At 42.1% G+C, this 12,565-nt stretch overlaps 1 protein-coding gene across 21 annotated transcripts in view; it reads right to left on the bottom strand.

Moving 5' to 3' along the window:
* FNBP1 (formin binding protein 1) overlaps nt 1-12,565 on the bottom strand; it is a 157,742-nt gene that overhangs the window by 86,166 nt on the left and 59,011 nt on the right. For all 21 annotated transcript variants that reach the window (XM_064377151.1, XM_064377166.1, XM_064377180.1 and 18 more), the window contains exons 3-4: nt 2,433-2,489; nt 1,581-1,728 (exon numbers count right to left, since the gene is read on the bottom strand). In XM_064377151.1, the coding sequence (XP_064233221.1) occupies nt 1,581-1,728; nt 2,433-2,489 (205 nt within the window). The remainder of the gene's footprint in view (nt 1-1,580; nt 1,729-2,432; nt 2,490-12,565) is intronic.

Raw genomic sequence — 12,565 nt, 5'->3', positions numbered from 1 at the left:
TCTAGAGACCAGTAGCAGCCCCTGAGCTGCAATCCCTGAGACAACCAAACAATTTCTGGATGTTGACAGGTGTTGCTGGAGTAGGGAGCAAAACTGTCCCTAGTTGAGAGCCACTGCGCTAATGTGAACAGATGAAAATTTATCTCAGTTTATCGGCACAGTACTGCTGTTTTAAACCAATGGGTTGATCTTAAGGCATTTATCTCTTCCCGACTTTTAAACCTATCCAAGGCCAGATGCTACACATTTCTAGTTTAGAAAGAACTAAACTGAGATGTTTTCAAACGCCTTCCTGCCCCAGGGCCCTGGCTGCTCTCTATTGAATGCTTGTCCCAGGCAAGTCCTACTCATCCCTCAAGTCTTAAGTAGCCTTAACTGTGAAGCCCTTTCCTGACCCCAGAGCATGAGCATGTCAGGAATCCTATGATATGTTCTCTTAGCACGTTGTACACTTACTTTGTGGCAACTACCATAACTGCAATTAAATAATCACTTTGTCATTATTATTTAATGTCACCTCCATTTCAGCAGAAGCCGTAGCAATCTTTTCGGCTCATGTCTGTAATCCTAGCACTGTGGGAGGCCAAAGCAGGTGGATCACCTGAGGTCAGGAGTTGGAGACCAGCCTGGCCAACTAGAACTCTACTAAAAATACAAAAATTAGCCAGGTGTTCTGGTGCATGCCTGCAATCCCAGCTACTCTGGAGGCTGAGGCAGGAAAATCGCTTGAACCTGAGGGGTGGATGTTGCAGTGAGCCAAGATTGTGCCACTGTACTCCAGCCTGAGCAACAGAGCCAGACTCTGTCTCAAAAAAAAAAAAAAAAAAAAAGTTTATCACTGGCCAACATGGTTACTTTATCACTAGTAACAAATTATTCTGTACTACACAGGTAATCGAAGTACAATGATACAGACCACGGCTTAAAGATAAATCGTTTAAGGCAAAATCGTAACTAAGAATATACTTTGAGCGAACATTCTTCTCTTTGGTTAACAAGACCTGTTTATGAAAAGATGGTAATGGTGGCAAGAGGAACAGTAATGTCTGCTTCATTAGACAGCAGTGAATGAGCCAAGGAACGGAATGCATTTAACTGAGGACGTCTTTCCATTTTTTTTTGACCTACTTATAAGTACTAATTTTTTTTTTTTTTTGATACAGAGTTTTGCTCTTGTCACCCAGGCTGGAGTCCAATGGCGCCATCTCGACTCATTGCAACCTCCGCCTCCCAGGTTCAAGTGATTGTCCTGCCTCAGCCTCCCGAGTAGCTGGGGTTATAGGCGCCCGCCACCACACCCAGCTAATTTTTGTATTTTTAGTAGAGACAGGATTTCACCATGTTGGTCAGGCTGGTCTCAAACTCCTGACCTCGTGATCCGCCCTCAGTCTCCCAAAGTGCTGGGATTACAGGCGTGAGCACCATGCCTGGCCGGGATCCATAACTTTTATATGATTCTCAAAGGTGTGAAGTTTAAGACCCACTGTCTTATACGGTTTTATTTAATTTTAATCTTCTAGGGATATTCCCACTGTGTTTGGTCCATCTTGTAGGAACAAAAAGAATAAAGTTTTGCTCACCGATTTCCTCTCCTGTTTCAGTTCCTGAACGTAGCGTGCCAAGTCCACAATGATCTGTGACGCCATGTTCTCGGAGATAACTTCATGCTGCCCGGCATAATCATTCATTTCGTTCAGGGTGGAAATGAAAGCTTTACATGACGTGTACCTATGGAACAGAACACACAACACAGCTTTTCATACAAGGCCACATTCATTCTTATTCTGCTTTACACCAAGGAAATATTAATTAAAATGAGGTTAATTGGCATCCACCTCCCATAGGATCCTAAGTATTCATTACACATCCAGTGTTCTCATCAAAATGGGTCAGAATTAATTACAATGGAAACACTTTTCATTTTGCAAAACTGAAGCGCTCCGTGTAATGTCATATTTGGCTTCGTTCATACTTAGCCCAGATATAATCCAAAATTCATATACATGCTATATGTACTAATGTAAAGGGTATTTAGATCTACATTAGGAATATAATACTTGAGCTGTCTAGTGTTCAGATGCCTTAACTGCTGACTGAAATGGACATATTTCTTGGATGAATGACTAGCATGACAGGTACTCCTGATGGTGCCAAACCAAATCAAGACTCCAGAATGCAGATTCCATACTTTCTGTTTTTGCTTAATTACATTCTAAAGTTTTCCTAATTACTTTAATTGAAACAATCTGACACAGCTCCAGTGACTCCATATAGGAAAAGTTAATTATGTTTTTATTGTTCTGTCATTCAATTTAAAAACTGACACAAAACAAATGGGAAATGCAACTTATTTTGATAGACACGTATTTCTCCTTTCTGTGTGTCAGCATCAATGGCATGTGCTGCCAGACAATTTTTAATGGTAAACATACTTGTATTCTTCTTCCTCCTTCGAGTTCTTTTTAGGTTGGTACTTCTTTGAAAGATTCCTAAAATAAAAATGCAGACATGTCAGCTTTATAGAGAAAGATAATTAAGAAATCAGGAATGAAAGATGACATTAGTGCTTTTGTTACACGTTTTAAAACAAACAAAAAAAAATGTCCGCAGCTGAAATCCATTTCCTTCAATCTTTCAACATGCGTGATGAAGCTCCTGTTATTAAGCACTTGCACGGCTTTTCATCTTTTGTCTCAAAGGCAGAGTAAATAAGAACAGAATTATTCAATTGGAGAGGACGGACCATGTGTAAATATGCAGTGGCTTTCTTTTTTTTTTGAGATAGAGTCTTACTCTGTCACCCAGGCTGGAGTGCAGTGGCGCGATCTCAGCTCACTGCAACCTCTGACTCCCGGGTTCAAGCAATTCTCCTGCCTCAGCCTCCCTAATAGCTGGGACTACAGGAGCATGCCACCATGCCAGGCTAATTTTTTTGTATTTTTAGTAGAGACAGGGTTTCACCATATTGGTCAGGCTGGTCTCAAACTCCTGACCTCAAATGATCTGCCTGCCTCAGCCTCCCAAAGTGCTGGGATCACAGGTGTGAGCCACCACGCTCGGCTGTGCAGTAGCTTTCATTTGTAGCACTGAGGTATTTTCCTTATCAGGCCACCATTCTCTCGTGGTCATCTGAGTTGGGGCATTATTGCTCCAAATCCAAGGAAAACTGTGTCCAAATGTTTAAATTAAAAATCAAAGTGCCAGGGGCATGTTTCTAAGGATGTGTGGCTGCTCTACCAGACAGCACATGAAAATGACCTGTAAATAAGTCTTCTTGAAGGAAGTTGAGACAATATTTTGGGGGTATTGATGATAAGACATTTAATTGGAAAAACTTTTACCCTGCCTAGCAGGTTTGCATTGAACACATTCAGATTAGCCGAACTCATCCAGTTTCCCTTCCTAATCTCATCTCCAAGTTAAGAATCTAAATATTTTTCTTTAAAGTCTCACTTACACTGATTCTACTGACTGATTTCTCTTGGGTCCTAACTTTAGGTGACCATAGTTAGAGAAACAGCCATAGCACGTTTTCTTGTTTCTTTGAAACGGAGTAGTGCTGTTGCCCAGTCTGGAGTGCAGTGACGTGATCTTGGCTCACTGCAACCTCCGCCTCCTGGGTTCAAATGATTACCCGGTCTTAGACTCCCAAGTAGCTGGGATTACAGGCATGCACCATCACGCCCAGCTAATTTTTGTAGCTGGGTTACAAACATGGGTTTCACCATATTGACCAGGCAAGTCTCGAACTCCTGAGCTCAGTTGATCCGCCTGCCTTGGCCCCCCAAAGTCCCACTGCACCTGGCCAAGAAATAGCGACAGCATGCTGAGCAGTAATCCACAGTAGGAACTCTCCATGTGTCAGCATCTCAGTGTTCACTTCCTTGTTAATTCCCTGTTGCTATTCCTCTTTATTATTTCACATTTTACTTCTATTTCTTCTACTTCCCCCAAATCTACAAATATGCCTAGAAAAATGTATAATAATAAATTTACAATTTTGATCATGGTACTTTTGTATACCAAATGACATGTGGTTTCATCTGTAACAAATGCTACTAGATGATGGGAGAGGCCCCGGCTTTAGTAGAAAGGGCACTGCTCTGGGAATGAAGAGACCATGTGCCCGGACAGCATGACCTCAGCAAATGAGCCAATTTGTGTTTCCTGTTCCTAATCTGTACGTCAGCAGGGGTTGGACGACATGACCTCTATTGTCCTTCTTGTTTTGAAATTCTGAGGGACTAGATAACATCCAGTAGAACATCAACTGTTGCAATTATTCAAAAAATGGACACATGTATATAATAGTTTAAAAATTATAATTAGACTAACTGATGAAAGAAAAATGTACTTAATTGAAGACTGCGATCATGTCGGCATATACTTCAGCATACAAACTATAACATGGTTTCTCTGCTGGTACTGCAGACACATAGCAGTGTTTAATAATTCTAGAGCCAAAAGAATGTGAAAAAGCAATTATTTCCTTAAAGAATGTCCCTTGGAGAAAAAACAATGCAAAAAAGATAAATATTTTATGTCAAGAGTAAAGTACAGGTCTTGGAGTTGGCTTATTATCACAACCCCTCCTTAAACGACAGATGTAGTAAAAACACCACCACAAGGATCAAGAATGAAAGGGAAGTGTGTGCAAAACAGATGACTACATAATCAACGGGTTATTTTCCAAATATATCGAGAGCAGCACATATGCAAGATCAGAGTATCGGAAAAGCCTAGTGGCTGCATGCGAAATACTTTTAGTGCATGGTTTATTTAAAAATTCATTTTTATTTATTTTAATTTTTTTTTTAGATACAGGGTCGTTTTCCATCACCTGGACTGGAGTGCAGTGGAACGATCATGGTTCACTGCAGCCTCGAACTCCTGGGCCCTAAGGATCCTCCCACCTTAGCCTCCCAAGTAGCTAGGACCATAGGTGCACACCCCCATGCCCAGCTCATTTTTATTATTTTTTGTCTGTAGAGACAGACCCTTGTCATGTTGCTGAGGCTGGTCACAAACGCCTAGCCTCAAGCAATCCTCCCATCTCAGCCTCTCAAAGTGCTGGAATTATAGGCATGAGCCACCGTGCCCAGACTACCGCGTGATTTTAAATATTAATCATTTCTTCTGTTACCGGTAACTTACAAATTGAAAATACCACTTCTAAATTCACACTTCATATAAAAATTATTTCACAATGTTAGATCCACATTTTCTTTTTAGCTTCCTTCCAGTCCTTAGCAGCCATAAAAATCATGTAAATTGTTTATCTAGTTGAAGGACACCTCCGTTGAATCTGAATCTTCTGATACCGGTAAAACCAGTACTCTTTATAGTTCTCTTTCATCAGTCAAATCCTAAACAGGATTAAATTCGATCCCTTGCAGGTGATATTCTGTAAAGACCACTGAGTTCTGATAAATGGGAATCGCTTTGACAATGCTGGCATATATAGCATTCAAAATGCTTCTTAAAAGCACTAATGAATAATTCACTCTATAAATACCAGCATAAATCTAAAAGCTAAAGAGATCTAGAAGCGAACTTCATTTCTAAGGATATTTCTCTCAAGTACTACTACAAAAAAAGACCAACTTTTCACTGCTGTTCTCTTGGGACAAACTTTTTGCCCTATTTGTATTATGTTATTTAAAAAATGAACAAGCAAATAAACCACTTTTAAAAAATCTTTCAATTTATGGGGTCTTTCTGAGAAATTGACGTGTTTTCAGGTAGAGAACCTCAACTTGTTTTTCACGTAGTCTAACTAAAAAGGCAAAAGAAAAAATAAACATCCTTTTATAAGGATGGTGGATTTAGACCTGGCTGATTTGAAGAGCCACAGGAAAGTTTCAAAAATTAAATAGCCCTATTCCAGAGCCTCTGCAACAGAAGGTCCAGGGTGGGGCCCAGGAATTTTTTTTTTTTTTTTTTTTTCACTTTCTTTTTTTTTTAAGCTCACCACAAGGTTTCTGGGTCAAGATGGCAGAATAAAATCCAGCCAGAGAACTGCACTTTCCCAAGAACAAAAGGTGAAAAAATAAAAGCCAGGGAAAATTTTAACAGCAGAAAATTTCTTTAAAAAAATGAAGAGGCTGGGTGCAGTGGCCAATGCCTGTAATCCCTAGGTAGGCTGATCACGAGGTTAGGAGTTTGGGACCAGCCTGACCAACATGGTGAAACCCCATCTCTAGTAAAAATACAAAAATTAGCTGGGCATGGTGGCGGGTGCCTGTAACCCCAGCTATTCGAGAGGCTAAGACTGGAGAATCGCAACCCGGGAGGCAAGGTTGCAGTGAGCCAAGATCGTGCCACTGCACTGCAGCCTGGATGACAGAATGAGACTCGTCTCAAAAAAAGAAAAAAAAAAAGAAGAAAGGAGTCTAACCTCAGTCCATACACTTTAGAAAGTGATGACCAAGAAGAGAAACAGAAAATTCTGGGACAGCTAAGAATGGAAGCTGACTCCTTTCTCCCCATCACAGGAAGAGAAATACATCCACTAACCCTGAAAATCAACCCAGACAGGAATAAACTGAGGTGTAAGTGCTCAGAGAATAGTGACAGAAAAACTGTGAGAGAAAGACATCCATGCTGACCACCCAAGGCCTTGGGCAGGAGCCGGGGCTCACCCCCGGGAAGTCCACTTTCCAGGCCTCCAAGCTGAGTGTCCTGGGGGTTCACCCCAAACCCAGGGATTCCACGGGATTAGGGATATGGTTTGGTTGTGTCCCTACCCAAATCTCAACGTGAATTGCATCTCCCAGAATTCCCACGTGTTGTGAGAGGGACCCAGGGGGCGGTTAATCATGGGGGCTGGTCTTTCCCATGCTAGCCTCGTGATAGTGAATAGGTCTCATGAGATCTGATGGGTTTATCAGGGGTTTCCACTTTTGCTTCCTCATTTTCCCTCATCTCCACTATGTAAGAAGCACTTTTTGCACCCCTGCCATGATTCTGAGGCCTCCCCAGCCATGTGGAACTGTAAGTAAAATTAAACCTCTTTTTCTTCGCAGTCTCGTCTATGTCTCTATCAGCAACATGAAAACGGACTAATACAATGAGGAAAATCTTTGCCCTAATGGCGTAAACCCCATAACAGAATCTCTAACAAAGTTTCAGAAGGAATGACAGAGTCGAGTCTCAAAGCCAGGCCCTTTCCCTACCCCAACTCTGTAAACACCTGTCCTCAGCTTTCAGCAAACCAGGCAGACCATACAACTCCCCAGCCTCAAGTGGAACTCAAAGAGAAAGGCCAATGGTACCAGAAATGGAAGGAAGCGTGGCAAAGAACACTCACCTACACTCCATCAGAGCAGACAGGGCGCTGTGCGGCTTACACAGAAACAAACACACGCCAGGTGTTGGCCTGAGACCTTGACACTCTTTACCTCATTAAGCCCAGTCAGCAACCTTATAAGGTGAGGAGGAGGAGGAGGAGGAGGATGATGATGATGATTCACATTTTACAGATGAGAAAGAAACAAGGAGAGTAATTTGAGCCAATTGATAGTGCTGTTAAGTGGAGAAACCAGGATTACATCCCAGGCATTGGGACTCTTGAGTCTGAACTCAACCACTTAGCTAAATTGCCCCTATTAAATATAAGCAAGGTGGCTAGGCGAGTTGGCTCACACCTGTAATCCCAGCACTTTGGGAGGCTGAGGCGGGCGGATCACCTGAGGTCACGAGTTTGAGACAAGCCTGGCCAACATGGCAAGACCCCATCTGTACTAAAAATACAAAAATTAGCCAGGTGCGGGCCAGGTGTGGTGGCCCATGACTGTAATCCTAGTACTTTGGGAGGCCGAGGCAGGTGGATCACCTGAAGTCAGGAGTTTGAGACCAGCCTGACCAATACAGTGAAAACCCAGCTCTACTAAAAACACAAAATTGCCCAGGTGAGGCAGCGCATGCCTGTAATCCAGCTACTTGGGAGGCTGAGGCAGGAGAATTGCTTGAACCCAGGAGGCGGTGGTTGCAGCGAACCCAGATCATACCATTGCACTCTACCCTGAGCAACAAGAGCAAAGCTCCATCTCAAAAAAAAAAAAAAAAAAAAATCAGCCAGGCATGGTGGTATGCACCTGTAATCCCAGCTACTTGGGAGGCTGAGGCAGGAGAATCGCTTGAACCTGGGAGGCAGTAGTTGCAGTGAGCTGAAATGGCGCCACTGCACTCCAGCCTGGGCAACAGAGTGAGTGAGACTTTGTCTCAAAAAAGAAAAAAAAAAAAACAACATTAAACCAATAAATACAAGCAAGGTGAAAGATATGACAGGTAATACAGAAGGAAAAGAAAAAAAACCCAGTCTGCAAGAAAACATAAGAAAAATAAGCAAAAATTACACTCCTCCAGATTGTTTATACCATAGACAAACTTAGTAAAAACACAAAGGCAATAAAACAAGAATCCTGTGGCCAGGTGCTATAGCTCACGCCTATGATCCCAGCACTTTGGGAGGCTGAGGCAGGCAGATCACCTGAGGTCAGAAGTTCTAGACGAGCCTGACCAACATGGTGAAACCCCATCTCTACTAAAAATACAAACATTAGCCAGGTATGGTGGCGCACGTCTGTAATCCCAGCTATTTAGGAGGCTGAGGCAGGAGAATTCCTTGAACCTGGGAGGCGATGGTTGCAGTGAGCCGAGATCATGCCATTGCACTCCAGCCTGGGCCACAGAGCAAGACTCTGTCAAAAAAAAAAAAAAAGGAAAAAAAAAAGGAAAAATCCTAACACTATGGGATAAAATAAAATGGGATGAGAAGGAAGACACAAAGCTGAGGAAATGAACTAAGGACTAAAACATACCACTACAGAACCCGTCAATAAATGAGGGAGGATATCAAATTTAATAAAGGAAAGGTTTGAAATAACCATCTTGTGAAAACAACTAAAATAATCAGAAAAAAAACTAAAGAATAAGAAGATGAAACGTAAGGATAAGTCATATCTCTGAAGCATATGACCCAGTAAGTAGAATAGAAAAAACAGACATAATCAAACAAAGTTCCCCTGAAATAAGCATAGAATTTACACAGGAAAGAGTCTAAGAAAAACTGAGACATGATAATCAATTCCAAGGCATTGCTTAGTGAAGTTATCAGACTGCTAAGCTGAACTAAATATTTGCTCAGGAACGGCCATGTTACCTACAGAGAAAACCATCTGGCTGGCCCCAGACTTTTTCATCCAAAGGCGATGCAGCCACATTGAGAGACAAACTGTGACCAGAGAACAACTGAGTCAAAGTGTTGTATAGTAGCATTCTCAAGCAAGAAAGAACTCGGGGAACACGTCCCAAGATCTAACTGGGGAAAAATATCCTTCCTTAATGCCAAGAGTCAAGGAGAGAGACTGCAGTAGAGAGAAGTGCTGAGAAGGGTCTACATTCAAATACAGAATGAAGACAAACCAACAGAGGGCTTCAGGTTTGAGAACCAAGTCATATCACTCAACTGGAAGAAGCAAAACATGTAAATGTTATTTTCCTTATCTTTCATAGCAATGAGTCAATGAGCCTGTGTAAAATTTAAACACGGAATTAAACACACACACGCATACAATAATGACATCCTACAAGCTTTTCATAATCTGTTTGACATATTTTACAAAAGTTTAATATCTATTTTTTGAGACAGAGTCTGTCACCCAGGCTGGAGTGCAGTGGCATTATCTTGGCTCACTGCAACCTCTGCCTACCAGGGTCAAGTGATTCTTGTGCCTTAGCCTCCTGAGTAGCTGGGATTACAGGCACGCACCACCACGCCCGGCTAATTTTTATGTTTTTAGTAGAGAGATGAGGTTTTACCATGTTGGCCAGGCTGGCCTCAAAAACTCCCGATGTTAGGTGATCTGCCCACCCCAGCCTCCCAAAGTTACATTTAAAGTTTAGCAAATCCCTCAGTTTTGCTGTACCGTCATTTATACAGTTAAGTTTAAATCCATTTCTTTATATAGCTATATAATATATATAATACGCAATATGTTGTATAAAATGATTTCTATTTAGTTACCCTTTATATACAGTGAGCTCCAATTAAAAACAGATCAAGACTTGAATGGTTCACTTTTAAAAAACATAAATGGCTCAAATGTATCAAAAGATGTTCAACCCCATTCATACTAAGAGAAAAGCAATTTAAGACCTAGATGTACCGATTGTTAAGTATCAAGTTGACAAAAATCAGTATGGTAACAGAAGGCAGCAGTGGGGGTGAGGCTGAGCAGGCCCTGCTACTCTGCTAACGGAGTGTCAGAGGCCACAGCTTCTGAGAAAGGCACCGGAGATCATGCCACTGCACTCCAGCCTGGGTGACAGAGACTCCGTCTCAAAAGTAAATAATATTAGGTTTGTCAGACTTAGAAAAAAATACTAGGAATTTCAACCTAGACTACCTTGAAGAGACAGTGATCTACAGCAGGGATTGGCAAACTTTTTCTGTAAAGGACCAGAGAGTAAATATTTCAGACTTGCAGGTAACTGCATCTCTTTAGCAACTACTCAACTGCAGACGGCCTTGCAAAAGTGGCCACAGACAATACGCATGGGCATGGCAACATTCGAACAAATCTTTATTTACAAAACCAAGCGGATGGATCTGACCCATGCTAAGACCTGACCTATAGGAATCAAAGTCTCATATAAGTTTATGTCTAAAATAAGTTAGCATTTCCCCCTGCAGTGTAGAAGAAAATTATTTAATGATAGATGTCTCTCCCAAAGGTCACACTGATTTTTTAATTTCTGAGATGGAATCTTGCTCTGTTGACCAGGCTGGAGTGTAGTGGCGTGATGTCGGCTCACTGTAACCTCTGCCTCCTGGGTTCAAGTGATTCTCCTGCCTCGGCCTCCTGAATAGCTGGGACTACAGGCGCGTTCCACCATGTTAGGCTAATTTTTGTATTTTTACAAGAGACTGGGTTTCGCCGTGTTGGCCAGGATGGTATCGATCTCTTGATTTCGTGATCCACCCACCTTGGCCTCCCAAAGCTCTGGGATTACAGGTGTGAGCCACTGCGCCTGGCCAACATTGATTTTTCAACATCACATTACTGTTTCAAGCAAGTGTCTGTTGAATGTGCTGTAGCCATGCTGGCCTTTCTATTCCTCATTCGTATTCCCATCTCAGGACCTTTGCACTTGCTCCCCCGACATCCTTCCATGCCTGGCTTCTTTTTGTGACTCACTTCTCAAGCAATGGGTTTTCCCCGACCAGCCTAAGTAAGTAACCGCCCCCCACTTCATTCTCTATCGCATCACTGCATTTACATATTTGGAGTCATAAATGCTATCTTTAAATGCTGGAATTCTTTGCTAATTTGCATGCAGTTCCGCTTTCTGCTGTGAGAAGATGAGCACTCCAGGTTCGGCCACTTCCTGTGTCTCGTTCATTAAAGCATCCCCAGTGACTGAGATGCGGCTGGCACGCTGTTGTTCATCAGCTCTCACAGGCCGGTGCAAACACACGATTCCCCATAAAGCAAAGCTGGCTAAATGTCTTAGGCCCGTACCCTACCAATTTACTCAATCTACAAATATTTAGTGAGTACCTACTATGTGCCAGGCACTGTTCCGCACTATGATACATTAGTGAACGCAACCCAAAGATCCCCACCCTTAAGGGGCTTGTATTCTAGCTGAGAGGACGCAGGAGACAATGAGCAGAAAATATAATACACAGGAGATTTCTATGGGAAGGTTTGGGGAGATGTTGTTCAAATGAGACAAAATTTTTTATTAGAAGAAATAAGTTCAAGAGATCTACTGTACAACATGGTATCTTCAGTTAATAACAATGTATCGTATACTTGAAAATTGCTGGGCCAGGTGCTAACACCTGTACTCCCAGCACTGGGAGGCCTCGGCAGGAGGATTGCTTGAACACAGAAGTTCAAGACCAGCATGGGCAACATGGCGAAATTCCGTCTCTACAAAAAATACAAAAATTATCCAGGTGTGGCAGCGCATTCCTGTGGTCCCAGTTACTTGGGAGGCTGAGGTGGGAGGATCACTTGAGCCCAGGAGGTGGAGGTGAGCCAAGATCATGCCACTGCACTTCACCCTGGGTCACAGAGTTGAGACCCTGTCTCAAAAGAAGAAAAGGAAGGAAGGGGAGGGGAAGGAAGGAGGGAAACGGCTAAATTGTTAGAAGAGTAGATTTTAATGTTCTTACCTCAAAAAAGAATATTAAGTTTGTATAGTAATGCATATGTTAATTAACCTGATTTGGGCATTCTGCAGTGTTACATATTTCAAAGCATCATGTTATACACCATAAATACATACAATTTTATATACAAATAATATAGAAATGGATATGTTGTCAATTTTCAAAAATAAATAAATGAAAAAATTATATAAAATGGTAGAAAGTTACCAGTAATATAGGAAAAGTGGAAAGCAAAGCAGGCTAAGTGAAGTAGGGGATGAGGCAGGCCTCACTGAGAAGGTACTGGAAGGAGGAGAGGGAGTCAGCTACAGGGAGCTGGGGAAGAACACAGAGGTGATATCTACATGGAAAGGTCAGCGCAATGCCTCTCGGGTGAGGGTA

The sequence above is a fragment of the Aotus nancymaae genome, unplaced genomic scaffold (genome assembly GCF_030222135.1).
Source record: "Aotus nancymaae isolate 86718 unplaced genomic scaffold, 86718_ANA_hifiasm-v0.15.2.pri h1tg000003l, whole genome shotgun sequence".
In the NCBI taxonomy this organism is placed as follows: domain Eukaryota; kingdom Metazoa; phylum Chordata; class Mammalia; order Primates; family Aotidae; genus Aotus; species Aotus nancymaae.
Note: the sequence above shows the minus strand (reverse complement) of the source record. Positions and strands in the feature narration are given on the sequence as shown.